The 19,184-nt window shown below is 43.3% G+C and overlaps 1 protein-coding gene across 2 annotated transcripts in view; it reads left to right on the forward strand.

Annotated features, from left to right (window-relative positions):
• The first annotated feature begins 242 nt into the window (after positions 1–242).
• Positions 243–19,184, forward strand: part of RPAP1 (RNA polymerase II associated protein 1) — a 44,468-nt gene continuing 25,526 nt past the window's right edge. The window contains exons 1-9 of one of the 2 annotated variants that reach the window (XM_063332510.1): positions 243–307; positions 5,229–5,508; positions 7,160–7,308; positions 7,876–7,968; positions 9,316–9,496; positions 11,584–11,760; positions 14,786–14,992; positions 18,541–18,656; positions 19,071–19,169. In XM_063332510.1, coding sequence (XP_063188580.1) covers positions 5,319–5,508; positions 7,160–7,308; positions 7,876–7,968; positions 9,316–9,496; positions 11,584–11,760; positions 14,786–14,992; positions 18,541–18,656; positions 19,071–19,169 — 1,212 coding nt within the window. In that variant the 5' untranslated portion in view covers positions 243–307; positions 5,229–5,318. The remainder of the gene's footprint in view (positions 308–5,228; positions 5,509–7,159; positions 7,309–7,875; positions 7,969–9,315; positions 9,497–11,583; positions 11,761–14,785; positions 14,993–18,540; positions 18,657–19,070; positions 19,170–19,184) is intronic. The other variant, XM_063332511.1, reaches the window with a different exon arrangement.

Below are 19,184 nucleotides of genomic sequence, written 5' to 3' on the forward strand. Positions count from 1 at the left end.
CAGGCACCAAGCCGCCAGTAGCAGCTGGCGGCCTCCCCACACCTTGTCCGCGGTCAGCGGGGGAGCCGGCACGGGACCTGCCTCAGGGTCACGTCGAGACTGTACCCGCTGGGCCACTCCGCGCACACACCCCGCGGGGAAACCTCATGCACCCCGCGACCGAAAGCCCTAAGGGAGGGAAAAATGGCGCCGCTCCGCCCCTGCCAGCGGATTCAGGGGCAAGAGGAAGTGACGCCTCTCCGGGCGGAAGTAGCTGCCTCGGGGCAGGGCGGAAGTGCTGGCGGAGAGCGGCGCGGCCCGAGCGCAGGTGAGGCGCCGCCCGAGCTGAGGGGGCGGTGGGGCCTTCCCGCCGCCCCCCACCCCCCCCCGCCCAGGTCTTGGGGGTGCGAGGTCCCCTGGGACGGCGGAGATAGGCTAGGTCTCGCTTGGGACAGCCAGCGGGGCCACAGAGCTTCGCCTTTACTATGTGAGGAGGAGCGCGGCTACAGGCGCCGTGCGGCCCCCGGGGCAGCAGCCGTGCCCCCCAGGCCTGCTCTGCTGCGGGGCCCTGTTTCGCCGAGTCCCTCCCCCGAGCAGTTCCCCGTCAGGGAGAGGCCTCGCTGGGCCCCTAGGCTTAGCCTACGTGTGCGTCTTTAAGGCTTCGATTCAGACTTGTTTAGGGAAAGCCCATGAGGGCTGTGAGCGCGGTGGGAGCGTCGGGACACATCAGCTCTTTAGTTTGTTAATGGCAGCTCGTTGCTTTTAATTTTATCTTGTGCTGTGGTGGTGCTTCTTTGTTGCAGAGACTCTTCAGGCAAGCTGGGGAAAGCAGTGCTTCCTGAGACAAGGCGCTGTATGTGTGTACGTGGTATGTGCCTGACAGGCAAAGAAACAGTCACAGAGTCTTATGTGACCAGCGTGAGCTGTGGAGTCTCTTTGAAGAGTCATTCTTGCAGCCTTTGACTGTGATTTTCCTTCTGGGAGGAGGGTCTTTACAAGTATCTGCCTTCTCTATAGCAGATTAAAGTTGCCACCTGTCTTGTCAAACCTAGATGTTTTAGACTGTGACTCATTGCAGTATTGTCTGCAGAAGGCATTTTTGTGACAGAGGACAGCATGCACATCACCGTTTTGCAAAGTAGCCAAGAGCCTCAAGTGAGGCTTTTATTGACTGCACATCTAGACCAGAGAAATTGTACTTTTCCATTGACTGCTGAGCTTCCTTGGAGAGGCTGAGATGTGGCTACGCTTCTCCTTTTAATTCCCTATCTTAACCAACAAGGTCTGAAGAAATATGCTAATTTGAGGCACTGATTTGATAGCAGGTCCTGGTATTCTTCTTTTACCCCTAACTGATAACTTCAGCAAAATAATGCAAAATTGTAGACTTGAGGGTGCGGGAAAAAAAATTGACAGGGTTTAGAAATCAGTATGAGTCAGAGATGACTCTTTGCTTTTACATGTACTTGCTACCTTTTTGCTTTTAACTGTGTCTAGTTCATGGCTGCTGTGGTGATGTAAGTGTCTCCCATGGGCTGTAGGCTTCTGCTGCTGCAGACGAAAAATGGATTGTAAATGCACAAGAGCTAGAATAAAATAAAAATCATAGTGGTGTTGTATTGTATCAAGTAAGTACAGTTTTTTATAGCCTGGTGGCACCTGTAAAAACCTTGGACAGCAGTGGCGTGGTACTTTGCTCAAACAGATGCTGTGCCAGATTCTTATGTTGTTTTATGTCTGCTGAGAGTGGCATCAGAGGTTGGTAATATACGCCTCAGAAGTTTAAATGCTGCTTCTGGAAACCGTTGGAAGAGTATTATAAACCTCAGCTTTTCTGTAAAGTAAATGCTATCCTCTGTGAAACATTGGTGCTGCATTAATTGGTGATTAGGGTCCCTTACTGTCCTAATTGGCCTTCCTTCTTAGGCTTACGCTTGAGATGAAGTTGGTTAATCCAAAAGTGTATCTTGGTACTTGAAGCAGTCTGTGGCTTTACTGCCTTCTGTGCTTTTTGTGTCTTCTTTTAGTCTGTCTTAGACCACTGGTCCCAGCTACATTTGTAATACTTCTTGCATCACTGACAGGCTTTTCTAACAGTATCCATAGAAAATCCAAAGCATGACAGAAAACTATTGAGACTCTTCGTGCAGACAGAGGATACAACAGCAGATCATAGTGTATTCACATAATCGCTATGTTCTGGTGTGTGTAGGTGCTCATGGTCCTTTGACAGCGTTTCTGATCCCTTACATGCATTCATAGGACAATATTCTTGGCAGGTTGCATATGGTGGTCCCTCTAGGCAGTTTGCGATTAGCTTTTAAGTAGCCAGTTGCAAGATGGGGGATAACCAGACTATATGATGCTGATCATCAGTAGCGTGTTATTTTTCTTGCCTGTTTTCTCTGAGCACTGATGGATAAGAATTATTCCTTGTGATGGCCAGGTAAGCATTGCTAATGGGCATAGATGGCTTCCAGAGGGAACGGAAAAAGGTACGATTAGAAAACAAACTATTTTCACTGCATTCTGTCTGTCTGCAAGTGCTATACGTATATAAGCAATTTCTAGCTTATTGGAGCGCAGAAGGACCAAGTCAAAGGCCTTGATTGTATTAAGTTTCTAGACTCAGTTAGAACGTGGAATGCACACATTTAAAGCTCTTATCTATTTTTGCACCAGACTAATGCCCACCTCTGTATTACCATCGTGTAGCTCTCTATATTTGGGTGGCCTCTATATCCATGTGGAAGAAGGAGTGACTTTGAGGAAATGGTTCCTGGAACAACATCTAACCTCTTTAGGAAATGACTGCATAGTTGGCTTCTTGTGCCTGACAGTTCCCCAGACAAATGAAGACAGTTTCAAGGCCTGCTTTATTTTTGTTGAATGTTTTTAATATGCAGAGACTCGGACGAGTGTATGTACATGCCTGTGTGGATGAGGCTTGTTGCAGAGAGATTAGCAGCACACTTTGCTTATAACTAGGTGTTTTGTGTCTGTTAATCCTAGCATCATCCTCATTTGGGCTTTGAAGCCTGTGATGATAGGGCATGAAACACCTGGCTTCTGATGTGTGTGGTGTTACTTATGCATATCAAAGAGGGACCTATCAACTGAAGTGTGACTATTGGAGCCCCTGTTGTGGCAGAAAGCTCCATAAATAAAGAGCAAATAGGTGCATGCTTCTGCTAGGAATGCACAAAAAAGGAGCTGTCTGCAGAAGTTGCGATTTTTGCTGTGCAGTTGCAAGGGAACTGGGCTGAATGGAATGCAGAAGCATTCTCAACATCAGTCAGAACCGCAATGACATCCCAGGTGTTTTTGTGTTAAGCCCTTCTCCGACTGTAGCAAGGCACCATAGCAGTGTGCTCCCTTCCCTTCCTGCCCTGAAGTAGCCTTTGCTGGTGGCTGTGTTCCACAGATGTCCTTGAGAGTGTTGGCAGAGAAGTCTGGCATTTTCACTGTGTGCCGGGGGAGGGTTTTATGGTTCAGAGGGTACAGGGAAGTTCCCCTTGCTGCTCCTTGTGCCATATGTGGGCTTGATGTAAATGGAATTTGTTGGTCTGGGACTCTTGAGCTGATAGCTTTCATTAAGGTCAGTGTTTTGAGATGTCTGAAATTGAGCAACTAACTCATGATGCTGGCATCAGATGAAGAGGTCTGGTTCCTTAGTCGTGAAGTGCTGAAGTGAATGGAGTCCCCAGAAATCTCGAAACCTCTGAAAATCCACTTTGGTTTGGTGCACAAAATTCTTAAGTCTGAATGGTTTTAGTCCAGCTTTTGCACAAAATGAGGGGCAGGAAAAAGAATTTCAGTGGGTCTTACGTGGTTGGTGGTTTTATACTAAGGCCTTGATTTAAAAAAAAATAAAAAACACCAAAAAAAATGCCAATCACCAAATATAAAACTCCCTTGGACCTCTTTGTGCTCATCGAACCAGCAGCATCGCATCTAACCAGCCTTCATCAAGAACGAGATCCCTGAAAAGGGTATAAATATTCCAAATGTAGGTCATAAATACTGCATGAGGCAATTCTTCTGTCTGTTCGCATCCTTCCCACAAGGTATCTCCCCACACATTTTATAATAAAGTATGATAATAGCGTAAGAAAAAACATTCACTTCAGGGCAGTGGCTATTCCTACACAATGACAGAACTTTGTTTTGGTCTGAGATTAAGACAGAGATTCACTTCCAAGCCTTGCATTTTCTCCTGCGTACAGCTATCCATATGGCAGATAATTGTATTTTTAAAAACCCATAGCCACTTCCCTTTCCAGCCTCCCAACAAATCATCAAGTTCTGATGGGCTTTTAAAAGTGGAAGAGATCAAATATGTACAAAATATTTCAACATACCAAGTGTGGGAGGGTGTCAAGTCTGTAGCATTAGTGCTGATCAGTGATTCAATTAATGTGAAATGTATTTGCAAACACTTTACTTGCTGCCTGCGAGAAATGGATTGACAGTCCCAGGCTCTGGGAATAAGAGGTGAGGAGTAATATGCATGAGTATTTTCATGCCCAGTAGATGGGAAATGGAATAGTTGCCTTCATAGTAACTTCTCGTATGCACAGGGGTAAAAGTCTTTATAAATACCACCCTTGGCTTTCAACCCCAAACTGGCCTGGGCAGTGAATGAAAATGTTTGGAAATAGCATGGTTTCTGCCAATAAGAGGGCAGTGAAAGAATGAGAGAGAACAAAAGCAGGAGAACTAGATAAGGAAGAAAAACTTTTTTCACTTGGGAGATTTGAGTGAGAAGGAGAGCGGAGTCAGTGAGACTGAGTGGACAGGCTCTTGCATCCTGACGGAGATGCTAATGCTAGGATCCTGAGAAGACCGTATGCTGAAGGGAGGAGGTTTGCATGCTACTGTGCCTCTGATGTTCTTGGTTGGTGTTGACATCAGAGTAAGTCAGCACTTGTTGTCTTGGACCAGGTGCTTCTCTGGCTTTGCAAATCCAAGGCCGTGTTGTTGGCATTCTGGCAGCGATACACTTGTTGGCTAGCTTTTTGCTGGATGGATGCCATTCTGCTCCCAGCTGGCTGGTACACCAGGTGTTGAGTTGTCTAGTAGTGTGTTATCTGGCAATGAAGAACAAGGTAAACAGTTTGTCTGTGACCCTGGTACAACTAGTTGTGTCCTGGGGTGATCCTGAAGTATGGTGGCTGCAGTATGTACAGGAACAGCAGAGTGAGACAAAAATTAATAGTTTTCCCTTGCTGTCCCCATTCTCTCCCCAGGAAATCCAGTTCTGTAACCAGTTTTCCACGTCTTCAATAGGTTCCATGTGAACAACACACAGGGCTGGGCTCCAAGAGCAAGAAGGCAGGATGTTGTCACGACCAAAGCCTGGGGAGTCCGAGGCAGACCTGCTGCACTTTCAAAACCAGTTCCTGGCAGCCAGAGCTTCACCTGCAGTGAAGATTGTGAAGAAAGCCGACAAGAGGAAGGGGGAGGAAGGCAGCACAGATGCTGAGAGACCCCCACTGCAGGACTGCAAGGATGTAGTGATGTTGGATGGTAATTCCCCTTGTGGAGTTCTTTGAATTACTAGGTTTCTCGGTTTCTTTCAGTGTTCCTCAGTGCTTGCCCTTTTGCATCCCTCTCAACCCAGTGTTGCTTTTCCCCTGCATGTGTGTCCTCCTTGCAGTATTCTTTGTTCGTAGCCTTGTGTCCTGGTTTGAGCAACACAGGATTAATTTCTCTTTCAGGATTTTTACTTTTCAGTAAGGTCTCTTATAATGCTAGGGAAAACTGCATTTTTAGAAGACTCCAGTGTCTGAATTTGTGAAAATACTTACTTTATAGCCAGCTATGCTATGTGGGTTTCAAGGTCTTGGTGTTTTCAAGCTAGCCAGGTGCAAGGATGAGGAGGAGTGAGACCCAGGCACTTGACCTGAGCTGGCTATTTCATACTATGAGTGTCACATTCAGTATAAATAAGAAAATTTGCTGAGGAGTCTCACTCTTCCTTGATGGCTGCCTCCTTGAGAACTTCTTGCCCTGGTGCTGGACCCCTGAGCCCTTCCCTTTCTCCCGAAGCTGTAGCACTCAGTGTCCAACATTTGCTGTCTGCTGCTGGGAGTGCACAGCTTCCTGCTGATAGAATTGGCTGAGTATAATCCTTTATATTTTATATTGATATCGGGATCAATATTGGTTCTTTAGTATTATTGTTAATTATTTAGTATTATTCTATTAAACCTGTTCATATTGCAACCCTCAGGTTTTCTTGTTTTTCCCATTCCCCTTTCTGGGCGGGGAGTGATCATCGGATGATAACTGTCTAAATGACAATAAATTGTTGCGTGTTCTTCAAACTGTAGCACCTTGTTGGAAAACGCACTTGTCCAATGCTAGTAGCATCCAGTAGAACCACCTTCCCAACATAATACCTTTGTCTACATTGATCAGCTGTCTGTGGTACCTTGCCAGCCTCAACGCAAGAGGTGTTTTCTGTGATTTGTACCCATTGGACACTCAGTGCTTCTTTTGCCATCTATCCAGACCCTGTTCTCAGTCAGTGTCTTTGAGATTTAGCTCTGCTAACAGCTCCAGCTTTCAGCCAGCAGGTTTGGCTTGATAAGCCTCCTTCCTGTGGTTTTGTTTTCCTCTGTCAGTAGTAACTGTAACACTTCTGTCATGTGCTTAATATTCTCAGAAGCTCAAGGTGCTTTCTTAAAAGCAAGAATTTAAATCTTGCAGTGTTTAGTTCCAGTTAAGGAAATATGATTCCAGTTTATACATTGTGAAAAGGTGGTCTTGCTCATGATCATACAAATCAATCACTGTTAGAGCTGACAGTGGAAATGTGCTTTTCTGTGTCTGAACACAACGTGCAAGGACACTATCTGTTTCTGCACAGCCTTGCTTCTTGCCTTAATACTTGCAGTCAGGCCTCACTACCCTTTCCTGCTTATGCAGCTCTTTAAGAAGACCTTGGTGCCAATACATAAATAATAAAATTCTTGAGCATGTTTCTCACCACTAGCCAGCACAAGTCAGAGATAGAGGACTCTTAATTAATTGTCTTACTGCTTCCTTATCTTTGTTTCTCATCAAAGCAATAATAGGTGCTATTAGGGAGCCTTTGGTCTAGTACCTATTGCACAGTAGTTATATTTGAGTAACTTGAGTGCTTTTTTTTTTTCTTATTCCTTCCTCTCCCCAGATTTTCCTGATACTCTCCCAGCTCTAACTCCAGCTCCTCCAAAAAAGTCCAAGATTAAAAGTGCCTGTGTCCACTTCGAGGATGAAGATCCAGAGGAAAGACTGGAGAGTCATGATCAACACATTACGGCAGTCTTCAGCAAAATTATTGTATGTCTGGTTTTTATGTGATGGTGTAGTGTGGTTTTTTTTTTTTTTTTTTGGAATGCTGTGAACTAAGCAGTCGACAGGGATGAAGGGTTCTCTTGCTGCTTTTTATTTCTACAGTATAATGAAGCACTTGTAGCACTGTAGACCAGTGTCCTGGGGCACCTTGAAAGAAAAAGGTCTTTGGGTATATTTTTGCTGTCAGTTAAATGTGGGTTTGAATCTGCTTTCCAGTCCAGACTGCCTACAGGTCACATTGCTTGCCTGCAGGCATGTGCTTTAGTGTGGATTTGGCTGAGTTTATGGACTTTCTAAGGGAGACATTCTCATTCTCTGCACTGGCCCAGGTTTTCCTTTAGCTGATTCTTTGAGTGGTGTGTGGAGTTTGGCAGCCCAGCCTTTTGGAAAGTAGCCTCACTTTGGCTCTAATTAAGCACAAGGTCCTTTGAGCCTGATGGCGATGTAGCAGAAAGCTTGGGAGCTGCAGAGCTGAGTCCTGTCTTAGCTAAATGGTATAAACATGTCTCAGTGTTGCAATGGTTTCTACATGGTTTGAATTTTTTGCTGCAGGAGCGAGACACAAGTGCAGTAGCAGTAACCATGCCAGTGCCCACGGGAGACCCATTTCCAAGGACATTTCACCGCTCTGAGATAAAAAGTGAGGTAAGATTGGGAGCAGTTGTTTTATGCTACCTTCATTAGCTATTAAAAATTCCCCATGACAAAGCCTAATGCTTGATGGGTGGTAGGACTCAGAATAAGTGACTCGGCGTGCTGGAGATAGGAGCTGGCTCAACGTATCTCTGGCATTGCCGCCTTAGCGTAGGAGAGAGTTCTCCTACCCACCTGCCATCAAGTAGGTAGTCCATACCCTGCGGTTAAATAATATTGGAATCCTTTTGGTTTAGGAACAAAGGCGACCCCCTTCTTTAATGAGGTGGATCAAATCTCACTGTTGTGGTAGGGTTGCTGCTTGTTTTACTCTGAGGAACAAACTCTGTTAATTTGTCCACCGGGTTTGGTTAAGTCTGTACTTTTGAAGTTGTACCAGATTCCTCCCAGCATGATATTTGAGTAGGGTTGCACAGATTACCTCTTGAAACTTTTTGGATTTTGACATTTTTTTTTTTTTCTGAGGCTGTAAAACTGGAAACCATGGCTGCTATCAGACATTGCTATAGTAGCAAGAGCTGCTAGCTGAGTGGGAGTCAGATGCTGGGAATCGGATATGTTGTTGATAGCTGTGGTTGCTTTGAAGAGGTAGCTTGTTTTGAAAGCTTTTTTTGAAAGGAGAGAGTAATACTTTTTAAACTACCAGTTCGGTTTACCTGACGCAGGAGTGCATAGAGCAGCTACCAAATATTCAGACTGCCTTTTAAGCTGCTTCTCTGGACTGAGGACATACAAGAGTTGTTGTTTGGTTTTTTTTTTTGCTTAGTCTGCTGTGGATTTCCTGTGCAAGGCTGTTGAGAGCCGTGCACTTCCATCGCCTAGACAAGCAGCAGAGTAATTTAGTCAGGATTATTTTAGCGCCACTTGCCCACTTCTTACTGTGTAAATCTCTTCACCCTGCTGCTCTCTAATCACCTTATAAGAAGCCTTTTTCAAGCATGTGGTGAGCACAGTACAGTACAGCCCCATTTATCCTCAGAAATGCAAAGTATTAAGCTATGCATGGTTTCCAAACAGCAGGAATGCTGGAACTGTTGTGTTTGGTGATATTTTAGGTGTACTTGCTTGACTTGAATTCTCTTGTAATTAATCGTCTTCCTTCTCTGGGTAGCAAAAAAATTCACGTTTTTGTTTCTCTGTCCTAGCATTAAACCGTGTGTTAAAAAAAGAATAGCACAAGCACAGAAAAGGGCATGCGGCTGCCAGCAGCTTCTCTGTGTCGTGTCCCAGAGTCTGATCTGAGGGTGTCTTTGGGATCAGATCTATACATTTGTTAGTGGCAGGTGTGAGGGGGAGTGTGGAGAAGAAAGTGGTGACACATGGCTTCCGTGTTTGCAGGTGAAGGTGGGATCTGGTAGAAAAAGCATCTTTGCACAAAAGATGGCAGCGAGAAGAGCTGCTGAAAGGGCAGCAACAACTCCCTCTGCTGCCGAGTGCGTGCAAATAAAATCAGCTGCTCCAGATGCTCCAGATCCTGAGGGATCAACAGGAGAGGCACCTCTCCCCAGCATCAGGGAGGGTAAGTGAAGAAGGTTCTACTTATCCAGTCTACTGTATTTACATCACCTTAGTAATCATAACATCAGTGTGCCTTATTTTTAAATTAGGGTTGCGCTGTTGTCCTCTGTTCAGGAATTCTCAAGGTTGCTTGGAATGTCTGTGGCATGACAAAGATTTGAAATGGTCTGAGACTCAAATTAACATTCAAAAAATTGTGTTAGCTTTCTCACTGATTTCCTTTTTGCTTCACACAGGGCCAAACAGATTTATTTTTCAAGGTTCTCGTCTTCCTTTTCCTCTCTCTTTGTTATATGTAAATTTTTTCTCATTTCATCATTGATTTCCATAATTTTAGGAATAGGGTTGTTCTTGTGTCTGATGAAGGTGTTTGAGACCACTGTGATGCAGGTTCCCACTCCTGCCTAGAAGCTGAAAGCTCAGTCTTCCATCCCCAGATCTGCTGCCACGAGACTGACTTTGCTCCATAAGGAATTCTGTGAGGCAGTACTGATGAGTCAGTGCCACCTCCAGCAGTTGCTTGTCTGACAGGAAAGATGTGTGACAAGGAAAGATGAAACCAATTCAACTGGTACCAGCATCTCCGGGCTTGCTTTTTTTTTTTTTTTTTTTTTTTTTTTTTTTTTTAATGGCTTGGTCGGTCCTGTTTGCTTAGGACCACCATGTGTCTGCGTTTTTCCCTGACAATGTCTTTTTCACATTGAAATAGAGGCTCAATGTCATTTGAGGGTTATTGTGGTTTGGCTAAGGTTTCTGTCTGCCTTGAGCCCTGTCAGAGACTTGGTAAGAGAACCCCAAGATGTGCCACGTGTGCAAAAATCCACCATCCAAGTCAATATACTGTGCTTACTGTATATCCTGTTACAGTCATGCATGTGTACTCCTGTCCTGTCACAACCCTACGGCTGTGATCCTCGTGAAGTAGAATGCTTTTAAAATGCAGTAGCACAACAGATGGATCAGAAAATGGCCTGGCCTCCTCAGGAATATTGTTGCAGCAGGATCCCTAGAAGCAGGAGGAGAAGAGGGGGGCGGTGGTGGTGCTGCATTTCTTGTAGTAACAAAGTGTTTGTGCCTGGTAACCCTCAGCTCAGTTGTTGATAGTGGGAAACTTACTGAATCTTTTACCAGGTCACTCTGGCTTCTCATCTCTTTCTGCTCAATGTGCAAGGCAACTTCTGTGGAAATGACACCAAGCCTTGCTGATGTTGTGATGAGCGTTATTACTGCTGTTTGAACAGGTGTTTGATGCTTTCAGGGTTGGCTGCTTTAGGGTCATAGGGGTGTTCCAAGTCATTATAAGGAGCATATGAACAAAACATAAGGAATGAAGCCACTAAGTCAGGTCCTTGTATAGGTCCTTGGCTACAGGGCGGCTGGAGGGTCACTCTGATCAAAGGAACGTGTTACCTTGCTGCTAGAGTTAAATGAAATGAGACTTTAAAAAGAATTTAGATCAGGTGATAAAGGAGACTTGATTTTGTTCAGGGTAGGAAAAATGTGCCCTCATGCCGGAACTTCTAATACGTTTAGCCCTTAAAGGTGAATGCAGGACATTGTTATAAGCAAACATGCCTGTGTTAAGAATGGATCCGGTATTGCTCCAGAAACTGGGCTACATAGTATTTTAATTATCTGTCTCACTCAACACATATTTACTAGGTCATGGTTCATCTGACATACAAATGTGCGTTCAGGTTTTCTTGGGCAGAGAAAGAATCTAGTATTCACTAACTTGGAAGAATGCTCTCACTCATGAATTGTGAATTATGCTCCAATTTACTTTTTCTTGCTGTTGCTTTGCATTAAAGAAACAAAATTCCGTTCCCCCATCCCTCCCTTAACTCCTAAGAAACAAGGTGGAAATGGGATTTTGTTGTGACATGGGATGAAAGTCCAAATATTTTAATTTGGTTTGAAGCTAAACTAAACTTCTTTACTTGTAGTATTTTAACTCATCTACCAATGTAAAAAAAAAAAAAAAAAGGAAAAAAGAAATTATGCGAGCCTGGTAATGATAAAATTGAGATACATTCATAATGCTGTAGAACCTAAGTCACTAACTGCTTTCTCTGTTGGATCTTACAGATAAAGCTGGTGACTTTCTGACCTCTCAACGGCCTTGTCTCATAACGGGAGAGGGTCTTGGAAGCCAAAAGAGCGAGGAGGAAGCTCAAGCTATTCACAAAGAGAACTTGGAGAAGCTGCAGTCCATGTCTGAGGAAGAGATACTGCAGGAGCAGGAAAAGCTTCTGGCTCAGCTGGGTACGTGCTTCCCAGGGTGAATTCTCCTAGAGGCATGGAAGTGTACTGAATGTGTAGGTGTCCTGAAGTCTTACCAAATTCACAGATTGAAGATGGGAGCTTGGAATTCCTGTTCACTGCGTACGTGGATGATCTAGCTTCCATGTCACATCAGTAGCTTATGAGTAAGATTAAGTGTGAAAGAATTAGAGCGCTTACTCCTCATTGAGAGGGGGCTTAGCTTAAGTCTGTCTTGTCTCCCCTTTGGTGTGGGATAAGATGGTCCATGCACTTTGTTACTTTGCACATCAAATACACGTTTACATATACATGTATTGAGGTCCTAAAATGTAGTTCTCTGAAGCAGATAAGAAAGCAAAGCTATTATTAGGATGGCTGTAGCAATGCTGAGGTGAGAGAGAGCCCTTGGTCTTGCCCTCCAAAATACCTATGGGCCGGAACTGTCAGTATGTGGTTAGGGGAAACGTGTGGGCGTGTGGGAGATTTGAAGTCGAATCTGTACTTGGTAGAGCAGAAGAACTAACAACTAGTCTCAAACTTCTCAAAAAAGTGTTTTAATTACCTGACTGTTGGGTGCAGGGGTGTAGTCTCTGGTTTGGAGCCCTGTCTGCAGTCATGCTCTGGGAATGTCTGTCACTGACAGCTGATGACAAGATGGGCGTGAACACTGAGTGTGGTATGTTTGATAAGACTTATGTGATCTAGGGCACTGTAAAAGTTGTTGGTATCGGTTTCAATAATTTTTGTATGCAGGTTTTGATCATTGATTTCAATGGTTTTTGAAGAGCAGACATACAGATGTGGGTGGCAGACAAGGGCTTTTAAAATTCTCATCATTTCGGATTCTCTAGCATCAAATTTGGATGTGAGTGGCATTTTAGATGCATGTCTCTTGGGGATTTAGCTTAAAGATCATATTAATGGTCTTGACCTCAGTCCAAGCAGCCTGCATATAACTGGAAAGGTGGCAAAGGAACTGTGCAAAATGATTGTAGACAGAATCTTTAAGCACATCTTTCACTGAGAGAGCTAAGCTCTCCAAACTACCTGAGGTGAAAAAAAATAATATTTTTTTAAACTTCACTGCTTATAACAATGGTATGTATATGAAAAATACCTTGTTTACGCACTTTCTTCTTGTGACTGATTTGTGATCTTTGCTCCTTGTCCCCACCTCTCTGTCCTTTGTGATATTAGTGAAGTGAATGCTTAGGGAGTTTTAAAAGGATAGGATTTATTTTAAGTATTTTTGAACAATAAATTATTTTCTAGAACAATGTGTTTGTTTATATGCCCTATGGGTTAAAATTGTAGATCTTTCTGTCTTTTAGGCCTTAAGGAAATTGTGAGTAATTTTGGCATTCCCAAAATACCTGTGGTTAGGGAATTATGCATGATGAAGCAACTCCTAAACTAAATTGCTGGCTTACAGATGAACTTGGAAGCTGGACAGGCACAGAGGTGTGGATTAAAGAGACTTTTTCTGCATATTCAGGACGAGAATAATTTATGGGTGTTTAATGCTGCCCAGCCTCTGAATTAACCTCTTAGTTATGAGGCAGATGAGATTCCATGATGTGGACTATGAGGGTGGGTAGACAATTCCATGCTGGGCAGTGTCTTCAGGGTCTTAGTGCTGATACTGTTCTGGTTTTGGTCCTGGAGACTCTGGGCAGGAGTAGGCTTACTTTCTGACATACCGTGCACAGATTAATATAATCAATGACTTGTTTCACTGTTTGTGTGAAATGAGGAAGTAATAAATACAGTCTTTTCCTTGCTGTGTACAGTGAAGCGTGAGAAAATGAGAGCTCTGCTTGCAGTCAGGAAAAAATATGGGTGCTTAATGAGATTGGTCTGAATGCCTGTCCCTCGCCAACTGAGGTTTAAACTGCATCATGAGAGTGTGGGATAATGTGTGTGCAATCACAAGTACGGGATAGATCCCTCCATTATCTTCGAACTGTTTCAGGGACATGGGAGTTGTTTCCTTTTTGGGATGACTTCTCCCAGGTACAGAGCATTTCTGAATTGCTTGACCTTTTGTTGTCCAAAGAATAAATAACCAATGTAGGTGTTATATTCTGTTACTTTATACATCTCTGACACTGCTTATCGGAGTATCTCTGTACCTTTTAGAGGCACAAAGTACAGGCTCTTACTGTTCACTTCTGGCATAAGCATCCCAGTGCCATCTTCTAGGTGGAGAATATTCAGAGAGAATGGAGCGCTCCATCAGAAATGACGTGGAATATCTGTAGCAGATCTGAAAGTAAAATGATGATCTTCTGAAATTTTCCTATTTCAGAGCCGTAGGAATATTATCTGTCCTTCAAAACACCCCTACCTCCCAAATGTTCCTAGTTTCCTCCAAAGCATGAAGAGAATGTCCCTGTCTGTTTTCTGTATGTTGTCAGACCATAATTGACTCTCAGGGTGGGGAGTCAGTTCAGAACAAATAAGATCTTCTCCTAACATAATATCTAGACCATGCACTGCAGCTCTAGTGCAGCTCAATAAAGAGCAGGTAATTCTTTTTGTGGTGTCTGTCCGATGTATTCTCGTAGCATTCAGATTGATGCCATGGAGCGGTCCACAGGCAGGGTAGGCAAACTGGGTTCCTCCCATAAATCACAGACCAGAATTCTCTCCACAATGAGTAGTCTTTTTTTAGATGTGCCTTTTCAGTGACAGTAAGGTGGGGGGCGGGGGGACACCAATTATCTCCTTATTTGTAAGTTGGGAGAATAACTAGAATTTTTGTTGTTGCTTTACCTTGAAAGGCATTTATCAGCTCTTTCTGTGCTGTTGCCTTGCTGGTCAGTTGTACCTAGCTTATGTGCTGAAGAAGTCATAAAGCGGTTAAGTGCCTCAGTTTGAAAAGAAGTGACAGTTGGTACAGAATTAGAGGACTTGTGGAATGGGAATCAAAAAGCTAAAACATAAACAGCAGGAGCTATAGGTGTATCAAGTATTTTGAGGCTTTCTGTCACTCCTCTGTCTATCTCTCTGTCAATACTTGCAGATTCCAGTTTAGTGGCCTTCTTAAAGTCACGACGTAGTGGCAATGAAAGCCAAAAAAAGGAATTAAAAATGGAACAGAACAGACTGGAGGAGTTTGTGGAATCTCTGCCTGTGGCTCAGCATGGTGTAGGATCATGTCTTTCCATGCAGGAGTCAGGTCTGGAAGAATCTGTAAGAAAGGAAGAAAACATGAAGGTAGAAATCACAGGTAAGAAACAGTGCATGTTGTTAATGTTCTGAACATAAATGTAAGGTTTGTGTGGTGTTTGCATCAATCCAGATTGGATTGATGTGGTGCTTTGTTAGTTATCCAACTCGGAATTTTATCATATTTAAAAAATACATATATTTTGGTTTCAAGAAAGAACATTTGTGTTATTTCTAGCTGGGCTCCATAGATTAGAAAGGTGGGTGATAGACTGTGTAGTGGAGATGAGCTATTCAGTGGGGGAGGTCTTTGTTTCTGAAATTTTTTCTGAGATCTCTGAAGGGAAAATGTGTGTTAAACTGGGCATCATTGCTCTTCTGTTCAGCTGTGCAAACAGGGCAAACAGAAGAGTGTGGTAGTGAGATTCATCTGCTGCTTGAATAATTTCTTTTAACTAGGACCTGTTGGAGACAAGGGGGTGTTGGGTAGGTAAGAGTTAATAATTTGCTCACAGGATAGCATGGAGATGACAGTCAATCTCACTTCAGGGAAATTGCTCATATAGTGCATGTATGTCCACTGCTCCTGATGGCCCCACACTGCGGCTTGTATCTCAGAGCCCATGTGGTGATTTCCACAAGATACGGTTCCTTTCTTTGTGGTGTGGATGGAGGGAATTATTAAGGTTTAGAGTGTTCTTCTGCTTTTTTTGAAGAATTATAGAGAGCTGTTGCCTCTTACGACAGAACTCTTTAATGAGGAGAAAGCTGCTTTATCCCCAGCAGCTAGAGCAACCCATATATTCTCATGGCACAGAAAAGAAGTGTTTTCCCCTTAAGCTCCTGCTCTTATTGTTGCTTTCCTCACTGCAGCTTTTTCTTTAGCCATTTCTTTTTCTCTGTGGCAACTTTAGGCTCTCATTCTTGTCTTCCCCACACTTTTGTTTGTAGCATGTCTCTCTCCCTCGTTAGCATGCTTCCCCCACCAATTTTTGGCTGTTTTCATCTCTTCATCTTCTCTTCTGATGTATTCTTTGTGTGCCAGTGCAACAAGCAGACTGATTAAAGAGGTCTCTGAATCACTCCTGGATTTCAGCTTGGTGTTTGCAAGCGATAACAACCGTTTACCATTTTCTTGATGAGAGGGATGAGTCTGTGAGTCTATATGTGCATACACGTGCAGAAGGAGGAAAGCTGATTAGCCTCTTATTAAGGAAAACACTTCACTGAACAGTCCCTTACTGCTTCTCCCCAAGTTTTGCTTTTCCACGAATCCATCTTAATCAAAAGGACTATTTTTAGTTCTTTCTAGTTCCAGAACAATCAAGTGCACAAGTAGCACCAGGTTAAGTGACATTCTTTCACTCACCTGGGAGCAATAGAAGAAGCCTTTACAGGCTGAACAAGATTGTAGCAGTGCTATTGGGAATAGCTCAGTGTTCAGAGCATCATGTGCTGACAACATCTTTTGCTTCCCATGGAAGACTGCACAGGAAAGGAGAAGAGGAGTTTTCCCAGGATATTTGAAATAACAAAGAAAGGATGAGCTGGAATAGAGTTATAGAACCAAGGGAGGCCTTTTCAGCACCTGAGTCTGTGTCTGTAGCCCATCTTGGCCACAGCAGATGTAAAATATTAATTTGATGTTAGCACTTAGTGTTGGGATTTTGCATCTGTTTGTGCTCAGAAGTAACTTCATCATGAATAACCCAGCAGAAATGGTTATTCTGAATTTCCCCAGGGAGAGGAGGATAACACAAAGCAATGGGATTGCTCAAAAGTCAAACCTGCCTCTCTAATGAGGTAAAAGGCTACTGTTGCTTATAAACAAGATGGTGAAGACTTTATCCAGCAGCTTGCAATCTTAGCAAATGGAAAAGTAAATTCTGGCACCCAGACAAAAAGGGAAGTAAAGCAGAAAGGGAAGAGGTTGGCTGATAGCCTTTAATATAACCCAAGTCTGAAAAAGTTCAGTGCAAATGTTGCATTCACACTGGCAGCTTGTGTTTCTGTGAAGGGATTTCTTGGTAACTGAACAATCTGCTGATGCCTTTGAATATATATCTGTCTTTTCTTGTTGACAAGATCATAATACCAAGGGCTGGTGGTAATGTGTAATCCTATTCATAGAATGATTAACTCAGCCCTATCAACTTAATGATTAATGGAGAAAACAATTTATTGAATTACAAATGTCAATGGATTTCATTTTTCTGCTGATTTTATTTCCTCTAGTTTTGCACCTACCACCCACAAACATTCCACTTTCTTACATTTCAGATGCTTTTTCCTTGTCTTCAATTAAAATGTGTGCTGAGCCTTTGGCTGAAATTCTGCGGAACAGCTTTCTGACTGAGGAAGATAACTCTGTGTTTGGTTCCTTGCCTGACTCAGTACCACATTGATCATAAGGGTGAAGCTTCATCCTAGAAAGGCTGAGTGCCCTTCCTGAAAGTTTATCTGTGATTTGGAGGAAAGTAGAAGGTTAGATTTCAGGCCACTTACCAGCAGGAAAAGATCTGATGAAAGAAGAGCATCCTAGTGGGACTCGTTCCTTGCAAGAGAAGACCAGAGCACTAGGATTAATAGCTGCAGTGCAAAAGAGTTCTGGCCTGTTCCAGCAGGGGTGATGCTGCTGCTTTTCGTGCCCTTAGACTGCCTGTTCCTGTCCTTATGTGTAATTTCTCTTGAGATAGCAAAGACTTCTTAGCTCATCTCTTCTCATACTGGTATGGGATAGTATCCTAGTAGCAAAGCATTACCTTTCCTAGTGTTCAGATCACTTCCAGTTACGTCTCTTCTGTCCGTTCACTTGTGAGATTCTTCCACATGCTGATCTGTCTCTTTCCTAGGGCAGTTCTTGTGATGGCAGGCAAAAATGTCTTGTTTCTCAAATTCTTCTAGTCAAAGCTCTTTATAAAGTTAAATCAGTAATTTCTTCCTTTAGTACTTGTACCTTGGAAGTTCTTGTTCAACTCCCCAGTTTCCTTGCTGAGGTGTTTCTTAGGCAAGCTCTGTAAATTTTCAGCTGTTTTGATCTTTTCTTCCTAAGCTGATCCCCTCAAGCCTTTAGAGGGGGACATACAATGAAGAGCAGCACAGCAAATGTGACAAAAGCCCGAATGGTAGTGTTTGTGCCCTCTCCAGTGTATCTAGGCTGAAGTCATACTGGCCTCCAATAATTTGCTTGGACCTCTCTGCATTAACACTTTTGAATCATTTCACATCTACTCTTAATGCCCCCCTCCTTGGATGATATTAGTTTGCTTTCTCAAAAGTAGGGCTGATATTTTTCTGCCCTGGTTCTGATCACTTGCCTTATTTATGTCCTGACTTCTGTTCAACTTCTCCCAAATTAGCCTTGTCTGTGAATTTCATTACAGTGCTGTTTACTTCCTCTTCTAGCTCTCATGAAAGATGAAAACAGCTTTAAACCTTTGATGTGTATGCATCAGCCAACAGTCAGTTTGAAAATTGTTTTCTTATTATTTTACATGAATTCCATATTTGATGCAGTCTTTAAGCCAAGCAGGTTGGCAAAGAGGGAGCAGTATTTTCTTCATCCCTGCCTTAGAAGGTAAGACTGCCATTTTTTTCCCCCCCACAAAGATGATGATCTGCCTGTGAAGCCCAAGAAGGAATGGATTCACATGGACAATGTGGAGTTTGAGAAGCTGGAATGGATGAAAGATTTGCCCTCACCCCGGCAAAAGAAAACCAAGAAGGTTTGAATGCAGAAACAGATATTTTTCATGTTTGTGTCTGGATCATGCTTCTCAGCAATAATGGTTTTGAAGGCTTCAAAAACTAGTCCTCTGGTTACTCAATTTGTAAGATTTCATCAGGCTGAGAGATTCCTCACTTTCTTCCACAGGGTGGGATGATACACTGTCAGTTCAGTCCGTAGAGCTCAAGACAGCTAGGAAGTGAGAGACTAGCAATTGTAATCGGGGATTGAACAGGTCTGAAAGCTAAGAAAAAAAGGAAAGGGGAGTAAAGTTTTTTTAAGAATTTGAGGCCTGACCTGGGGAGTTTTTGAACTGTTGCCTTCCAGCAGTTGATGTAAAAAGTGGTGTTTTAAGTGATGAATGGAGTGGAAGGCAATAGAAATAATCTTTTTCTCCCTCCACTCATTGTAGGGAATGCAAGCTCGATTCAGTCTAAAAGGAGAATTGATTCCTGCGGATGCTGATTTACCGACACATCTAGGCCTGCATCACCATGGCGAAGAGGCAGAGGTAGGTGTAATATAG

This window comes from Chroicocephalus ridibundus, chromosome 4, assembly GCF_963924245.1.
Source record: "Chroicocephalus ridibundus chromosome 4, bChrRid1.1, whole genome shotgun sequence".
Taxonomy (NCBI): Eukaryota; Metazoa; Chordata; class Aves; order Charadriiformes; family Laridae; genus Chroicocephalus; species Chroicocephalus ridibundus.